General features: G+C 39.8%; 1 protein-coding gene across 4 annotated transcripts in view; it reads right to left on the bottom strand.

Moving 5' to 3' along the window:
- Nucleotides 1-8,498: 8,498 nt before the first annotated feature.
- Nucleotides 8,499-19,275, bottom strand: part of CEP162 (centrosomal protein 162) — a 93,777-nt gene continuing 83,000 nt past the window's right edge. For all 4 annotated transcript variants that reach the window (XM_019967403.2, XM_070796129.1, XM_070796130.1 and 1 more), the window contains 2 exons: nt 16,471-16,605; nt 8,499-10,048 (listed from right to left, as the gene is read on the bottom strand). In XM_019967403.2, the coding sequence (XP_019822962.1) occupies nt 9,845-10,048; nt 16,471-16,605 (339 nt within the window). In that variant the 3' untranslated portion in view covers nt 8,499-9,844. The remainder of the gene's footprint in view (nt 10,049-16,470; nt 16,606-19,275) is intronic.

The following is a 19,275-nucleotide window of genomic DNA, read 5'->3' as shown; positions in this document are numbered from 1 at the left end:
ACTCTATTTTGTCTGACTGTTTTCATTCAGCATAATTATTTTGAGATTCATCCCTGTTTTATTAGTAGTTTATTATTATTATTTGCTGAGTAGTGTTTAAAGGAAAGGAAAGGAAAGTGAAGTCATTTAGTCATGTCTGACTCTTTATGACCCCATGGACTGTAGCCTACCAGGCTCCTCTGTCCATGGGATTTTCCAGGCAATAGTACTGGAGTGGACTGCCATTTCCTTCTCCAAAACATTTGAAAGTGAAAGTCACTCAGTGGTGTCTGACTCTTTGCAACCCCATGGACTATACGGTCCATGGAATTTTCCAGGCCAGAATACTGGAGTGTGTAGCTTTTCCCTTCTCCAGGGGATCTTCCCAATTCAGAGATTGAACCCAGGTCCTCCGCACTGCAGGCAGATTCTTTACCAGTTGAGTGCTGAGTTATTGCTGAGTAGTTTATTGTGAGTAGTGTTTGGATAGACCATAATTTGTTTATTAATTCTCTTGTTGATGGATATTTGGGCTATTTACAATTTTGGCTACTGTAAAGAACACTGCAGTGAATATCTGGTTACAAGTCTTTTTATGGATATATGCTTTTATTTTCTAAAGCACCTAGAAGAGGAATATCTGGGTCATATCTTAGATGTTTATCTTTTTAAAGAAACTGCTTATCAGTTTTCTAAAATGTTTAAATGTTACTGTGAATTCCTCATAGTTTATATGAATTCTTATCGATTTACTTCATTGCCAACATTCTGCAAGGTCAGTCTTTTTAATTTTATTCATTCTAGTATGTGTGTGTAGTAGTATCTCACTGTGGTTTTTAGTTGCATTTCACTAATGACTAATAAGCTCCCCTGGTGGCTCAGATGGTAAAGAATTTGACCTGCAATGCTGGAGATCCTGGTTCAATCCCTGGGTTGGGAAAATCCCCTGGAGGAGGAAATGGCAGTCCACTCCAGTTTCTTGCCTGAAAAATCCCATTCAGCATCTTTTCATGTGCTTATTATCCATCTGGATATCTTTCTGAGGGGTGTTTTCAAGTCTGCTCATTGTTGTACTGGGGTGTTTGCTTTATTATTGAGTTTGAGAGTTCTTTATTCTCGATATAAATTCTTTTTCAGAGTGACTTCATTTCTCCTTTAAATGGATCATACTTCTGGTGTTATAGCAAAGAAATATTTGCCAAACCCAAGTCATAAAAGTTTAATCCTATTATTTTTTAGAAGTTTTAGAGTTTTAGATTTTCTATTTAGATCTGTAATCCATTTTGAGTTAATTTTTGTGTACATAGAAAAGTATGGATTGAAATTCACTTTTTTTTGGCATATGGATACCTAATTGTTGCGGCACTATTTGTTGAAAAAAACCCTTTCTCCGCAACTGCCTTTGCACTGACACTGAAAATCAGTTGTCTCTATACGTATTGGTTTAGTTCTGGACCATACTTCTTGATTACTGTAGCTTTAAAAAGTCTTAAAATCAGATCGTTTAAGTCCTCCAACTTTGTTTTTCTTATTCAAAGTTGTTCTGGGTACTTGGGACCCTTTGCATTTTTATTTGAATTTAGGATCAGTTTTTAAATTCCCTTCCTTACATACAATTCTACCAAAATTCCACCCATTTCTTTGGCCATCTCCAAAACCACATTTTCCAAAAAAGGCTTTCCAGATCCCAGGTGAAAGGAGTTTCTCTTTCTTCTGTGCTCCATTCACACTTCATCATACTTTTATTTCATTTTATTCATATTTGGCTACATGTATTTGTCTGATCTCCCCTGCCATATAGTAAACCTCTCAAGATCCAGGAATCTTGACTCTGTTCCCTCTGTCTGCTGAAAACCTAGTTTTATACTTTGCAGGAGTGAGTCTGACACTAGGAGATGTCTGTGGAAGACATCTAGCTCATTTCCTGCCTGTTGTCAAGTAATCTGACAGATTTAGAATTGTTTTTTTTCTATTGTTATCTCCGAGACGGCTCATTCTTTATTATTTCTATTGATACTAATGCACTTTTAAAGAAAAATAAGATAATTGTTTTCCAAGTATCAAAATATACTATATTTGACTTGTGGTGGTCGTTATATGCAGCTTAACAATTGTCTTAACAATCTACTTGTTGTTCATATTCTCCCTATTCATTGACCTTTTGGGAAAATGCTCATCCATAAAGACATCAATGATATCTTTGGCTGCCAAGGGCAGCAGCACCTCACCTCAGACCTACTGTGTTTCTAGTGGTTCCCTCCAGTCCTACTCTAGCCCTCCACTGGGGGAACTGCAGTTAAAAGCCTGTTATTTCTCAGGAAGAGTTTCTGGAGGAAGTATAATCATGTCCTTTTTATGGGGATGTTCAGTCTAGAGATTTGGCAGCAGAGGAATATGTTTAACTTTCTTTGTAGAGCCTAAACTTTTCCGTACTTATTAGGAACATATACAATGAGGAGATTGTTTTAGCACCTAACAAATTAGCAGCATAACCATATGCTTGGGAAAATTAGCTTTCCTATTACATGTGGGCATTATGTTGGTGTGACAGTCACCTTGGGTAATGTTTTCTCTAAGAAAGGCTTTTTGTTTTCTTCCTTAGTCTTTTCACATTCATTGCATCTGGTGAGATTATATGAACCCTGTTTATTTGCAGCCCAGCAGTGATCTTTTTTAAAGGATCACATGTTTGAAAGGCTAGTACCCAATTCACTGGAAGATAGAAATCCTTTTAGAGCTTTGTCCTAGAGTAAATGGGCTTCCCTGGTGGCTCAGAGGTTAAAGCATCTGACTGCAACATGGGAGACCTGGGTTTGATCCCTAGGTTGGGAAGATCCCCTGGAGAAGGAAATGGCAACCTACTCCAGTACTCTTGAATGGAGAATCCCATGGACGGAGGAGCCTGGTGGGCTACAGTCCATGGGGTCGAGAAGAGTCGGAAACTGAGCAACTTCACTCACTCACTCAAAAACTTGGTGGTTAAAGAAAATTCATATTAAAATCTTAAATACAATGATATAACATTTTAAAAAATGATGAATTTAATTGATTGCATTAAACACTATAGCAATTAAGCCTGTTTCTGCAGCAGCCTTGCAATGATTCCCTCTTGATCAGAGTCCTCAAGAGGCCCCTGCAATCATTGTCAATATCATCATTATCATTATGGATTTGATTCCTCTAGAAGATTCTAGGAAAATAAATGGGTAGGGTGTGTGTGTGTGTATATACAATGAGAACAATGATCAGACATTTGATGTAGGCATGGCAAACAAAGGAAGTGGTGGGAACGAGATGATCAAGGAGGAAGGGACAAAATCTGTTTGAAGATCAGCAGGTTGTATGAATAAGGGGAGCGTGGTGGGCAGAATAATGTCCCTCCCTTTCCCATAAGGTAGCCAGGTGTGAAAATGTTACTGTACAATGGCAAAGGGACTACAGATATTTTAGGGAAAAAAATCCAAGAGGATTTCTATCTTCTAATAAATTACCTTTTAAAAGCATGATGCTTTGTCAAAGATTAGTGCTGGGCTGCAAATAAACAGGGTTCATAGACTCACCAGATGTAACAAATGTGGAAAGACTAAGGAAGAAAAAACAAAAATGCCATTCATAAGTGTCTTGAGCCTTACATTGCTCACAAGAGGAATCATTACCCAAGGTGAGTGTCACAGCCACATAAAGCCTGAGTGTGATGGGAAAAGAGGATCCTGAGAGGAGATGGTGGGAAGAGTAGCCTGGATTATCCTGCAGGGGGCCTAATCTAATTACTTGGGTCCTTAAAAGAGGAGAACACATCCCAGCTGAGCTTAGAGTCAGAGGGGGACGTAATCTTGGAAGAATGTCCTGAGAGGATGCAAGCCTGCTGGCAGTGAAGGTGGGAGAAGTGAGGGCACAATCCAAGGGATGTGAGTGGCCTCTGAGAACTAAAAAAGCAAGGAAATATTCTCTCCTGGAGCCTCCAGGAGGAGCACACCCTGCTGATACCTGGATTTTAGCCAGATGAGAACTGTGTTGGATCCCTGACCTCCAGACCAGTAAGGTGAGAAATCCATGCTGGCTGAAGCCATTATGTTTGTGTAATTTGCTACAGTAGTAGTAGAAAACTACTACTGTAGTAGTAGGGAAGATTTGTATAGGAGGTGGAGATGGTCTGATGGAGAGGGAGGCTGGGGTTGAGGATTCTGACATTAACACCAAAAAAGCAACCGGGTGAAGGAGGAACACGGGGTGCTGAAGCAGAGCTGGCAGTGCCGTATCACAGACTATCTGGAGTGAGAACATTGGAGTAGAGGAATAGAATAAACCTCTACCAGAAAAATAAGTAAAATGGTGACAGGACTTCTGTGGTGGTGGATATAGGAGTGGAAAAGGACAGATTGATATAAGCCTTATTGTGAAGAAATTGGCTACAGGTTTAATGACTCCACGTTGGGGAGAGTTAGTCGATGTATAAACTGAGTATCTGTGTCCTCTCAAAATCTCATGTTGAAACCCTGTTTCCCAGTATTAGGAGGCAGGGCCTTTGGGAGGTAAATAGGATTAAGTGAGGTCCTGAGAGTGGACCCCTCAGGAATAATAGAATTAGCGCTCTTATAAGGGTCTCAGGAGATCTTATGTTTCTCTGCCCTCGGTCATATGAGGATACAATGAGAAGTCTGCTGTTTTCAAGCGAGGAAGCACCGACACCCTGATCTCAGACTTCTCAGCCTCCAGAACTTGAGGAATATGCTCGTTGTTTAAGCTACCTAATTTATGGTAATCTGTTACAAAGATCATGGCATCTGGTCCCATCACTTCGTGGGAAGTAGATGGGGAAACAGTGGAAACAGTGTCAGACTTTATTTTTCTGGGCTCCAAAATCACTGCAGATGGTTACTGCAGCGATGAAATTAAAAGACGCTTACTCCTTGGAAGGAAAGTTATGTCCAACCTAGACAGCATATTGAAAAGCAGAGACATTACTTTGCCAACAAAGGTCCGTCTAGTCAAGGCTATGGTTTTTCCAGTGGTCATGTATGGATGTCAGAGTTGGACTGTGAAGAAAGCTTAGCACTGAAGAATTGATGCTTTTAAACTGTGGTGTTGGAGAAGACTCTTGAGAGTCCCTTGGACTGCAGGGAGATCCAACCAGTCCATCCTAAAGGAGATCAGTCCTGGGTGTTCATTGGAAGGAATGATGCTAAAGCTGAAACTCCAGTACTTTGGCCACCTCATGCGAAGAGTTGACTCATTGGAAAAGACTCCGATGCTGGGAGGAATTGGGGGCAAGAGGAGAAGGGGACGACAGAGGATGAGATGGCTGGATGGCATCACTGACTCGATGGACGTGAGTCTGAGTGAACTCCGGGAGTTGGTGATGGACAGGGAGGCCTGGCGTGCTACAATTCATGGGGTCGCAAAGAGTTGGACACGACTGAGACTGAACTGAACTGTCCCAGGTTGACAAAGACAGTCAAGGGTGCCTTAGAGTTTAGAACTGACTGGAGAATGTTGAAACCTAGGGGAGTGGGCAGCTGGTTTCAGGGAGAGAAGTAAAGGAGTTGGTTTCAAACACATTTGACTTTTTGTGGACACTGGGTAACTCGGGCAGGAACTGGGAATAGGGGCTGGAACCCAGGAGAAAGGAAGAGTAGAGACACAGACCCAATGTTATCCTGCTGGTAGCAGTAGTCGTGCTGTGAGTATGAGAACAGCTATGATCTTTGGGGGCTGATGGGAGCAAAGGGTTGCATGTAGATGAAGGTCCAAGGACAACAGAAGGTGATAAATTTACTAAGCCCCTATTATGTGTGAGGAAGTAGGCTCCTATGAAAGTTCTGACCCCATCAGAGGAGTAAGCACCAGCTTGATCTCATGAGTGCTCCTTGCACATGGCCAGGATGATGAGCAAAACAGGTAAGACATGGGCATGCAAATATTTTTGGTCATTTACACTTCCTGACGCTGATGGGAAAAAACCAACTAGGATCTTCAGTCCACTCAGGCTTCTCCAATAAGCAGGCTCAATTTATCCCTTTTGTAAACAGTTCTTCTCTAATGACTTCACTTTTCCCTGCCTCACAAATCCAAGTTCCTTCCAGACCTTTCTCCAAGGACTTACATAGGCCCTCTGCATCAGGTCTTCATACTGTAATATCATTACCCTATGGAGGGGACACTGGAAGGCCACCGAAAGGGTTTACGTTCAGGGCAGGCTTCCTGAGACTAGGTCACTGGGTCAGATTCCTGCCGTGTTCTTGCCTCTTCATTTCTGTGCTCCAAGGAGGCATACCTGGTATAATTACCACCGCCCACCCTTTTTTCCACGAAGTCTAGCCTCTTGCTACTGAATTTACTAACAACCCATTTTATTCCACTGATGGAATGTGGTGCCTCTTTCCTCTGTAGAACCCCTGATAATGCTGCTCTTCAAACGTATTTCTTACAACAGTCCTATAAAGTAGGCATTGATGGGAAAAATTCCTATTTGCACTATTTAGGTGATTGTGATTGAAGCTTTCAACAAACCCAGACCTACTTTGCTTTCAGTTCAGTTGCGTCTGACTCTGTGATCCCATAGACTGCAACGTGCCAGGCTTCCCTGTTCATCACCAACTCCCGGAGCTTGTTCAAACTCATGTCCATTGAGTCAGTGATGCCATCCAACCATCTCATCCTCTGTTGTCCCCTTCTCCTACTTTCATTGCTCTTTTCCAATGAGTCAGTTCTTTGCATCAGCTGTCCAAAGTACTGGAGTTTCAGCTTCAGCGTCAGTCCTTCCAATACTTTGCTTTAGAGAGGAGGAAATAGGTTTGGGCTAGGAACTACTAGCTGGACAGGTGCTGAGGATTACATGTGCTTTTCATTAAAGGACTCTGATAGAAACTGAAAAAGGCTGTAATTAATGGGTTCAAATACTAGAGCAGAATAATCAGTAACTGGGATTTGGCTCTAGTGGTAAAGAACCCGCCTACCAATGCAGAAGACATCAGACTCTGGTTTGATCCCTGGGTCAGGAAGATCCCCTGGAGGAGGGCATAGCAACCCACTCCAGTATTCCTACCTGGAGAATCCCCATAGACATAGGAGCCTGGAGGGCTACAGTCCATAGGGTCACAGAGTTGGACACAACTCAAGTGACTTAACATACAGCACAGGGATTAGAAAACGTTCAAACTTCACTCCTCTAACCATTCATTGCTGAAGTGAAAGGCATTCAGTCTTTTCCTACTCTTTGTGACCCCATGAACTTTACAGTCCATGGCATTCTCCAGGCCAGAATACTGGAGTGGGAGCCTTTCCCGTCTCCAGGGGATCTTCCCAACCCAGGGATTGAACCCAGGTCTCTTGCATTGCAGGCGGATTCTTTACCAACCGAGCTATTGCTGCTGCTGCTGCTAAGTCACTTCAGTCGTGTCCAACTCTGTTCGACCCCATAGGCAGCAGCCCACCAGGCTCCGCTGCCCCTGGGATTCTCCAGGCAAGAACACTGGAATGGGGTGCCATTGCCTTCTCCAATGCATGAAAATGAAAAGTGAAAGTGAAGTCAGTCGTGTCCGATGCTCAGTGATCCCATGGACTGCAGCCTACCAGGCTCCTCCATCCATGGAATTTTCCAGGCAAGAGTACTGGAGTTGGGTGCCATAGCCTTCTCCAAACTGAGCTATTAGGGAAGCCCATTCATTGCTAACAGGTTCTTCAAAGGATAGCCATTGAATAACATTGAATAAGTGTTTAATCTTGGGTAAAATTAAAATGACTTGTTAAATAAGGTGCTTATAGATTTTGAACCTCCCCAATTAGCGCCCTTAGGTTTGGCCACCATCTTCTTGGTATTTAGTCACCGATTTAGAATTTTTCCAATATGAAATGGAACCCAAATATTAAAGCCTGGATTTCTGAGGGTCGATGGGTACAGCTGGTTATGGAATGCTGTGGGCTCACAAGTAATAGATCTGATTGTAAACCTCTCTGCTCACACAAAAGCAATGGTGTGAGCAGCAACCTTGAATCTTGAGCAGAATCTTGAATTTTGCCCTTCCTGAAGGGTCGGCAAGCCTGTGGATGCAGGTCTTATGACATTGTGAGGGGACAGAACTGGTGGAAGAGGATTGATAATCTCTGGAGTCTGCATTATCATAAAAGCCTTTCTGTTTTTTTCAAGATGGTGTAAATGTGTCCACCTGTGTTCTCATCCTAGACCCTCAGTGCAAAACCTAAGGGCTGAGATATTGTCTCTGAGGTTTCTGGTTGTAAACTAACAGTTCTGATAGTGCATATGGACCTTTACTCTGTAAATGAAATTGAAGCTGTGTCACATGTGCAGCTTATTCCAAAATACGGAGTCCTCATCAAAACAGGATGTACCTTCTCTGGAACTGATAATCTGTTTGATGTCTGTACTACCTGTGTTTCAGAATCAGCCATGCTTGTGCTTAGAATGAAAGGCCCATGGAGAGTCAGTCAAAAAGACAAAGGGAAGGTACAGTTATAAATGAATAGGTTTGCAGATAAAAAGTATACAAAACACACTCAAATAATAACCAAAATAGTTTATAACTTACAACTCTTTCACATAAAAAAATAGCAAATTTTAATTAATGCTTTCTACCCTTAGGAAAAGAACATTAAAAATGCTGGACATCAAAATATTAACTGTATTCCTTACATTTAATTTCCACATTTCACATTTAATACCTATAAGTTTACCAAGGTCTACTTCACATGTCCTTTATAAAGTACTTCACTTTGTAATGATTATTCTAGAATTGCACTTGCTGGCATGTGGTTATTGAGCACTTAGAATGTGGCTGGTTCAAACTGAGATGTGCTATAAATGGAAAACTTACCTGATTTTGGAAACTTAGGATGAAAAAAAGAATGTAAAATCCCAATTTTTATATTATTTTAGATATATTACATAAATTACCAAAATTAACTTCATTTGTTTCTTTTTACCTTTTTAAACGTGGCTATAAAAATTTTTAAGTGACACGTGGCTCACAGGATCTTCCTATTGGACAGCAGTGAGCCAGAACATCTGAAAACAAAGCAGCCCCAGAGAAAGCCCCAGCTACAGCTTCCATGTAGCAGTATCTCACGTGCCTCCTAGCTGCTTTGGGAAATGGAACTGTGACGTAAGAGAATAATCTGGCTACTTCTACACATGCTTTTAATTTCTTTAGTGAACATATATTCACTTCTTAAATGAAGTAAAAATGTTGCATTCTGTTTATCACTTTAGACTTCCAAAAGAGGGACTGGCATTTGAGACACAGCATAAGTGAAACAGTGAATAAATCAAATTCCCCTTCTACTTGTGATATATACCTTGCACCTTGTATCAGGTGCAAAATGAGGCGCCAAGAGGCAGGAGTGGAAATCTGGGAGAACACAAGAGTTCACTATCTACCTGTACGCAAGTTACAACTCTCACCAGAATGAACATGAAGCACCATTACATCAGTGACTGTCTGAGCCGCTGTGCTCACACTGCCCACCCCGTTTCTGTGAGAAAGAGGAGCTGTTCTTCTGGGCAAGAATTAAAAATACACACCTAGTCAATAATGGCGAAGTATCTGCAATTTTGTTTTCCTCCCATATCTAGCGTGTGAGGCCTTTTGCAATAAATATCACCAGTTCTAATCATCTGCCATAAAGGGACTTGTCTGTAATTATTTAAAATGTTGATGACTAATTTTTTCCAGTAAAATACACCATTAATGCTGCTCTTATTTTTCCCTAGCTGGTAAAATATGATTTATTTTGAAATGTTCTTGTGTTCCAGCAACATACTGGAACACTTTTTTCAAAAGCCTCCTCTGACGGGGACCCCAACCATCTTCAGGCCTCCCTGTGAGGTCACGTGATATGTGAGTTTCTACTAATACTCTGGTGCATTCACTTCTGCCAAAGCAACTGGCACGACCACCCCCTGCCGGTGCAGCTCTCGGAGAACGTCCAAGATCGAATCCAACTCTGTTCGGAACTTGTCCAGCTCCCGATTCTTCAGCTGTGCAAGTCTTTTCCATTTCTCAATTTCTCTGTTTTGCTCGGTTTCTACTACTTGGTGTGTCTGCTGTATTATCTGCAAATTAAAAATATCACACTACTGTTAGAGTTTATCATGGGGATAATGAGCCTCGAAGAGCTTCTAGGAGCTCAACTGGGCCAATGCTGACAAGGGTAATCTGGCAACCTATGTATCAGAGGGGATGGGGCAGAGGGAGAGGAGCCTTACCTAACAGGCCCCACTGGATCAATAAAGGCTTATAAGCAAAGAGTAAGTGGGAATTTTAGTATCTAATTCTGATAGGGAGTTAAGAAGTTTAAAGTTTTTCATTTTAAGCCTGGGTTGGGGGCAGGGCAGGATTACCATTTAAAGCATTTAATACCCTGGAATGAATTCAAACATCCCTAAAACCCTGTTCTTAAGAACTGTACTTGAGATGCAATCAAGACAGTTTTAACATAACATGTCAGCACTAAGGAACCATACGTTGACACCTGTCACGTGCCAGGCTTGGCTTTAAGTCTTACATGTGTTAACATTTAATCTTGTAACACTAGGAGATATTCTACATATCCATCTCCATTTAACAGGTAGGGAAAGAGAGTCACAAATAAGTAAAAAAAATTAATTCACCCTAGATTCACACAGAGGCCACTGGAGGCAGAGTTAGAATTCACACACAGGTGGCTGGCCCCAGGGCTCCTGCTCTTAACTACCCATACTAGACTACCTTGTTTATGTGGATCAGTTTTTTTCAGCTGTGAAATAAGCACCTTGTCTAGTAACTTACAATACTATTCTTATAATTTTATTAATAAAATACCTTACCAGAAGGGAAATGTTAATCACAGACATTATAAACCACACAAAGCTAGACATAAAAAAATAACTGGTTACAGCAACAAAACCAATAATGTTTCCAGACATTATACATGCTGAACCTCTGCAAGAAAATTTTTATTTCTGCCTGGCTATAGAATAATTATTTCATAATTTAATAATGAAATAAAACAATTTCAGACACTGTATAAATAGGTACTTGAGTTATGGGGAATACAAAATGCTCTATGAATTTTCAATTCATTATTTTGATGTCTCATATATTAAAACTTGGCATTTAACGATTTGTCAATCATATTCAGACATAATTGACATAACATTGTACAAGTTTAAGGTATACAATTAAAAGACGCTAACTCCTTGGAACGAAAGTTATGACCAACCTAGACAGCTTATTAAAAAGCAGAGACATTACTTTGTCAACCAAGGTCCCTCTAGTCAAGGCTATGGTTTTTCCAGTGGTCATGTATGGATGTGAGAGTTGGACTATAAAGAAAGCTGAGTGCCGAAGAATTGATGCTTTTGAACTGTGGTGTTGGAGAAGACTCTTCAGAGTCCCTGCAAGGAGATCCAACCAGTCCATCCTAAAGGAGATCAGTCCTGAGTGTTCATTGGAAGGACTGATGTTGAAGCTGAAGCTCCATTACTTTGGCCACCTGATGCAGAGAGCTGACTCATTTGAAAAGGCCCTGATGCTGGGAAAGATTGAAGGCAGGAGGAGAAGGGGACAACAGAGGATGAAATGGTTGGATGGCATCACTGACTCAATGGATATGAGTTTGGGTAAACTCTGGGAGTTGGTGATGGACAGGGAGGCCTGGCATTTTGCAGTCCATGGGGTCACAAAGAGTTGAACACGACTGAGCAGACAAATACTCTTTTTGATATGTCCCCATGTGGGTTTGACTTGCATTTCCCTCATAATTAGTGATGTTGAGCATCTGCAAAAGGTCAGTTTTCATTCCAATCCCAAAGAAAGGCAATGCCAAAGAATGCTCAAACTACCGCACAATTGCACTCATCTCACATGCTAGTAAAGTGATGCTCAAAATTCTCCAAGCCAGGCTTCAGCAATACGTGAACCGTGAACTTCCTGATGTTCAAGCTGGTTTTAGAAAAAGCAGAGGAACCAGAGATCAAATTGCCAACATCTGCTGGATCATGGAAAAAGCAAGAGAGTTCCAGAAAAACATCTATTTCTGCTTCATTGACTATGCCAAAGCCTTTGACTGTGTGGATCACAATAAACTGTGGAAAATTCTGAAAGAGATGGGAATACCAGATCACCTGACCTGCATCTTGAGAAATGTGTATGCAGGTCAGGAAGCAACAATTAGAACTGGACATGGAACAACAGACTGGTTCTACATAGGAAAAGGAGTATGTCAAGGCTGTATATTATCACCCTGCTTATTTAACTTCTATGCAGAGTACATCATGAGAAACGCTGGGCTGGAAGAAACACAAGCTGGAATCAAGATTGGTGGGAGAAATATCAATAACCTCAGATATGCAGATGATAGCACCCTTATGGCAGAAAGTGAAGAGGAACTCAAAAGCCTCTTGATGAAAGTGAAAGTAGAGAGTAAAAAAGTTGGCTTAAAGCTCAACATTCAGAAAACGAAGATCATGGCATCCGATCCCATCACTTCATGGGAAATAGATGGGGAAACAGTGGAAACAGTGTCAGACTTTATTTTTTGGGGCTCCAACATCACTGCAGATGGTGACTGCAGCCATCAAATTAAAAGACGCTTACTCCTTGGAAGGAAAGTTATGACCAACCTAGATAGCATATTCAAAAGCAGAGACATTACTTTGCCAACAAAGGTCCGTCTAGTCAAGGCTATGGTTTTTCCAGTGGTCATGTATGGATGTGAGAGTTGGACTGTGAAGAAGGCTGAGTGCTGAAGAATTGAGGCTTTTGATTTGTGGTGCTGGAGAAGACTCTTGAGAGTCCCTTGGACTGCAAGGAGATCCAACCAGTCCATTCTGAAGGAGATCAGCCCTGGGATTTCTTTGGAGGGAATGATGCTAAAGCTGAAACTCCAGTAATCTGGCCACCTCATGTGAAGAGTTGACTCATTGGAAAAGACTCTGATGCTGGGAGGGATTGGGGGAAGGAGGAGAAGGGGACAACAGAGGATGAGATGGCTGGATGGCATCACTGACTCGATGGACGTGAGTCTGAGTGAACTCCGGGAGTTGGTGATGGACAGGGAGGCCTGGTGTGCTGCAATTCATGGGGTCTCGAAGAGTCGGACATGACTGAGCGACTGAACTGAACTGAACTGAGCATCTTTTCATATAGCTGTGGGGCATTTAAATATCTTCTTTGGAACAATGTCTGTTCAGATCCTTTGCCCATTTTTTAAATTAGTTTTTTTTTTTTTTTTGCTATTGAGTTGTATGAGTCACAGCTTGCCTTTACATCATGTTGATTATCTCCTTGCTTGTGCAGATGCTTTTTTAGTTTGATGTGGTCCCGTTTATTGTTTTTTTTTTGTTGCTTGTGCTTTAGGTATCACATCCAAAAGGGATCTATGACAAGACACATATCAGCAAGCTTTTACCCTGTGTTTTATTCTAAGAATTTTATGGTTTCTGGTCTTTAATCCATTTAGAGTAATTTTTGTGAATGGTATAAGACAGGGATCTAGTTTGTCTTTTGCATGTAAATATTACATTTCCCCAGAACCATTTATAATGAAAAGTGTCTTTTCTCCACTGAGTATTCTTGGCTCCCTTAACAAATATGTATACGTGGATTTATGTCTTGGTTCTAGATTCTATTCCTTTGGGCTATGTGTTTGTTTTTAATGCCAGGACCATACTGTTTTGATTACTTCAGCTCTGTAATATAGTTTGAAATTAGGAAATGAAGATACCTCCTGTTTTGTTGTTCTACCTTAGGATTGCTTTGACTCTGCCTGGTCTGTATGGTTCCACACAAATTTCATAATGCTTTTTCTGTTAGTATAAAAAATGCCATTGGAATCTTGACAGAGATCACAGTGAATCTATAGATGGCTTTGGACATTTTACAGTATCAATTCTTATGAATCATGAACACTGAATACCTTTGTGTTTAATTTCTTTCATCAATGCCTTATAGTTACCAACATACAGATCTTTTACATCCTTGGATAGATTTATTTCCAAGTATTTTATTCTTCTTGATATTATTAAAAGTGGAATTATTTTATTCTTCAGATAATTTGTTGTTAGTTTATAGAAACATTACTGACTTATGTATACTGATTTTGGTATCAGAGAACTTTACTGAATTCGCTAACCAGCAGTTTTTACGTAGAGTCTTTAGGATTTTCTTTATATAAAATAATGTCATTCACAAATAGAGACAATTTCATCCTTTGCCTGACTGCTCTGGCTAAGGCTTCTAATACTATGGTGAATAACAGTGTGAGAATGAGCATTCTTCTCTTGTTTCTGACCTTAGCAGAAAAGCTTCCAACCTGTCACTACTGATTTTGATGATAACTGAAAGGCAACCCACTCCAGTATTCTTGGCTGGAAAATTCCATGGACAGAGGACTCTGGCGGTACAGTCCATGAGGTCACAAAGAGTCGGACATGACTGAGAGACTAACACACACACATGTGGTCCTGTTATATATGGCCTTTATCATGTTGAGGTATATTATTTTTATACCTAATTTTTTGAGTTTTTTATCAAGAATGGGTGTTTGTGTTAAATGTTTTTTCTATATTGATTGAGATGTGTGTGTGTGTGTGTGTGTGTGTGTGTGTGTGCGCGTGCTTAGTCATGTCCAACTCTTTGCAGTCCCATGGACTGTAGCCTGCCAGGCTCATCTGCCCATGAAATCTTCCAGGCAAGAATACTGGAGTGGGGTGCTAGTTTCTACTCCAGGACATCTTCTCACCCAGGGACTGACCCTGTGTCTCTTGTGTCTCCTGCACTGGCAGGAAGATTCTTCACCACTAGTGCCACCTTGGAAGCCCTGCTTAAGATGATGATATGATTTTTATCTTCAGTTAGCATCTGAAAAAGAGTATGTGTATATGTATAAATGAATCACTTTGCTGTATACCAGAAACTAACACAACACTGTAAAGCAACTACTCCAACAGAAAACAAAACAGAACAACAAAGTCAAAAGTTTGCTCTAGCACCACATATAGTGAAACCTTTGCGTTTTCTAGTGGAGACTTGCTTCCTAGATTAGTAGAGATGTTTGTAAGAAGCTACATGGTAGTATATTTTTTTGGTCTTGTTTTTTTTTTTTTTCAGAATTGAAATTATTGAAGAAATTTAGTATTTTCAGTCATGTGTGAAAGGGACCCTTTAAACCTGTGGTTTTCCTTGCTATTTGGAAGCTGCTCTCAGTTCTGAGTTTGCAATTTTATTGGAGTAGTTGATTTATAATGCTGTGTTAAGTTTCAGGTGTACTGAAAGTGATTCACTTATACATATACAAATATTCTTTTTCAAAATTTTTTTTTCCTATATAGGTTACTATAGAATACTGAGTAGAATTCTCTGTGCTATACAGTAGTCCCTATTGGTTATATATGTAGTGGTGTGCATACGGTAATCCCAAACTCCTAATTTATCCCTCCCTTACATCACATTTCCCCTTTGATAACCATACGTTTGGTTTTGAAAGTCTGTTTTATAAATATGTTCATTTGTATCATTTTTTTAGATTCCACATACAAGCAATATAGTAAGATATATGTCTTTCTCTGACTTGCTTCACTTGGTATGATAATCTCTAGGTTCACCAATGTTGTTGCAAATGGTATTACTTTGTTCTTTTTTATGGCTGAGTAATATTCCATTGTATGTATTTACCGTATCTTCTTTATCCATTCCTCTGTTGATGGACATTTAGGTTGCTTCCCTATCTTGGCTATTGTAAATACTGCTGCAATGAACACAGGGGTGCATGTAGCTTTTCGAATTATGGTTTTCTTCAGATAAATGCCCAGGAGTGGGATTGCTGGGTCATGTGGTATTTCAATGTTTAGTTTTTTAAGGAACCTCCATACTGTTCTCCAGAGTGGCTGTACCAATTTACATTTCCACTAACAGTATATGAGAGTCCCCTTTTCTCCACACCCTTTCCAGCACTTACTGTTGGTACACTTTTTCATCATGGCCATTCTGGTAAGAGGTGCTATCTCATTGTAGATTTGATTTGCATTTCTTTGGTAATTAGTGATGCTGAGCATCTTTTCTTTCCTTTTTGGCCATCTGAATATGTTCTTTGAAGAAGTATCTATTTAGATCTTCTGCCAATGTTTGATTGTTTTGCTTTTTTGATATAGAGCTGTATGAGCTGTTTATTGAAATGACTTAAATGTGTTACATGGTTCCCAAGAGTCCTATTCCCAGGGTAAAATGCTTCTCTTTTAGTCATTCATCAATAATTAAGAACATAATACAAAAGTTGTTTCTCTATTTTTCTAGATATAAGGTAAACCAATCTTCAGGTATTTGAGAATTAGTCTTATTTTCTCTTAAAAGCTATATATTTATCTATAATAAAACCAATATATAATGAAAACATTCTGAAAGAAGTAATCTGTTAGGGATGACAAAAACATAGTAAACTGGAAGTACTTAAATGTGAAGAACTGTACAAATATGTAAATGTTATTTACTAATTTACCTGCTGAAGTTCCTGTTCTCTTTGCTCATGTCTCATTTCCATCTGTTTGATTTTCTTTTCTAAGACCATAAAATGTTTCATCTCCGGTGTATGATTTTCTTTGGCTTCTCTCAATTCTTCCAAAAGTTTTGTAATCTAAAGTTGAGATATGGGGCATTCATGTCAATGTATGGCAGAACCACTACAATACTGTAAAGTAATTAGCCTCCAATTAAAATAAATACATTTATATTTAAAAAAAGAGATATAAAATAAATGGGAAATTATAACAAGGAAATAATTCATTTTCCACTGGCAATCATTAGAAGTAAGAACATTCACTGCATATTCTTTGTATAAAATTTCTTTAGACCAGAGCCTTCTTGTTAACATCAAAGGTATCTGGAGTTGTTAGAGTAATAGCTTTCATTTCTTTGGTCCAGAAAGTAAAGGCTCATTCTAGCCCTGAACTGACCTCACATTTGAAAAGGTTCCAGATGATCAGACCATTTTCTCCCTCCCAGTTATGCAGGCTGGCTGTAGTGTTCAAAATTAAGTTGGGCACTTTTTCTGATGTATTCAGCCTTGCTACAAAGTATATGTTAATAGTGTGACTACTTTTTGGATTAAATAATACATTTAAAGCACACAGAGAGTTGAATAAATATGAATCCTTTTTTGTCAACCTCCTATAGTTCTATTTGTAATTCTCTTCTAGTTCTTATCATCTTATAACTTATAATAATTCATTCCACATGTGAACATGCACATATAAACAGAGATAAGTAAGTGGTGAACTCTTCCTGTGCTGGCTGTGTCTTAGGCTCTAGAGTGCCCAGTCCCTGTCCTCAGAGAGATGACAGTCTAGCATAGTACCTCCTTTTTCATGTCATGGCCCAGAAAAAAAAAAAGGTGAAATTTTTATGGCACCAGGGAGTGAAATGGAGGTGATATGAGGGATCTCTATATTGGACTTCATAAAGCAATAGCACTCTTTATACCATATAATTACGATAACCTGCTGTTATCAAAATGAAAAATAATTAACAAGCAAATGAAAATGGATAAAGTTAACAATCAATCATGTTTTACAAGGAACCACCTAGTACCTAAAAACACCAATAATACTTAAAAAAAAAAAAAAAGAACCAATATACTCTTCTGACGTTAGTTTAAAAAATGTGAAAATATAAGCAAATTAAATCAGTGGCAAATCTAAATAGTTTAAATGTAGGCCATCCTGGATATCACCAGTGACCAAATAAACAAACAGACCTTAATGGGGATGACTTACAGAAAGGTTGGGGAGATGTTGTACATACCATGCCATGGTGTTGAGTGCTGGGCAAAAAAATCTTGTCTGAAAACAAAATTGTAAAAAACAAACCCCTGCAACAAAAACTACCCCCAAGACAAAACAAGCAATGATTATTGAACTAAGAAAGCTGTCAGAGGCACTGTCATATATGTATTAGTCAAGTATCATTTCATCCTCTACAAACATCTTAATGATTGAAAAATGACTGAGTTTGTTTTTAGACCACCTTTCCAGTCACCATCATCTTGTGACCACAGGTAACCCATTCTGGGTACACCAGGAAAGTTCTAGTCTAGAGCAAGGAGCAGGTGAGTGAATGACAGTTCTAACATGACATGCTGCGGTGGAGAGATAAGTGTACAGTAAGGTGCTGAGTGAGGGACACGTAATCTGAAGGAGAGGTGGCTGCAGGATTCTCAATCGGAGGCAGCTGTGTCTGAACTGAGTCTTAAAGGATAAGCAGTAATGAGTTATGGCAGTATCGTGGGCTAGGTGCTATGCTAAGTACTTTATAAATGTTGACTCAGTTGACCTTTTTCATCAGAACTTATATTTGTTTATGGTCTCATTACCCAAAAAAAATATAAGCTCCATGCTGCTGCTGCTGCTGCTGCTGCTAAGTTGCTTCAGTTGTGTCCAACTCTGTGCGACCCCACAGATGGCAGCCCACCAGGCTCTGCCGTCCCTGGGATTCTCCAGGCAAGAACACTGGAGTGGGTTGCCATTTCCTTATCCAATGCATGAAAGTGAAAAGTGAAAGTGAAGTTGCTCAGTTGTGTCCGACTCTTTGCGACCCTATGGACTGCAGCCTACCAGGCTCCTCTTCCGTCCATGTGATTTTCCAGGCAAGAGTACTGGAGTGGGGTGCCATTGCCTTCTCCAGATAAGCTCCATGAGAACTGGGATTTTGTCTTTGTTCTCTTCAGTTTTCCTAGCTCCTACAGCTGTGCACAGCAGAGGGTGCTTAACAATTATCCATGAATAAATCAATGGAGTCACCTCTCAAAGATTCAACATTTGTAAATTACATAAATTCAGAGATTTGGTTCCAGACAGAGTAGAGACAACTTTCCTTCATTTGTACCTCTTACAAAGTACCTTTAAGAGTATAATTAAAGTTGAGTCTTTAAAAAAATTCTTATATTTTAGTGAATTTAGTGAATATGTTCATTGGAGGCAACTGGATACATAAGGAAAGATGCATGATCAAAAGTGTTTCCTGCTTTAAAACACACACACACACACCCCCACACACAAATCTCAATATCCCTGGGACCAAACAACATCCAAAATGTATACTGTCTAAAGTTCTTATCATATCCATTTGCTAAATAATCCAAACACCTCAAAAAAAAAAAAAAAAAAGGTGTGAGGTTAAAAAAAATGCTTCTTGCTACTTGAATACTATAGAAAAACTTGGCAACAACCTGAATGTCCACTGATAGGGGACTGGTGAAAAAGTAAAGTAACTGAGAGCCTTGAACCTGGAGCCAGAGGCCCTGAGTCCT

The sequence above is a fragment of the Bos indicus genome, chromosome 9, assembly GCF_029378745.1.
Source record: "Bos indicus isolate NIAB-ARS_2022 breed Sahiwal x Tharparkar chromosome 9, NIAB-ARS_B.indTharparkar_mat_pri_1.0, whole genome shotgun sequence".
Taxonomy (NCBI): Eukaryota; Metazoa; Chordata; class Mammalia; order Artiodactyla; family Bovidae; genus Bos; species Bos indicus.
The sequence above is the reverse complement of the archived record's forward strand: the minus strand, read 5'-3'. Positions and strand labels throughout refer to the sequence as shown.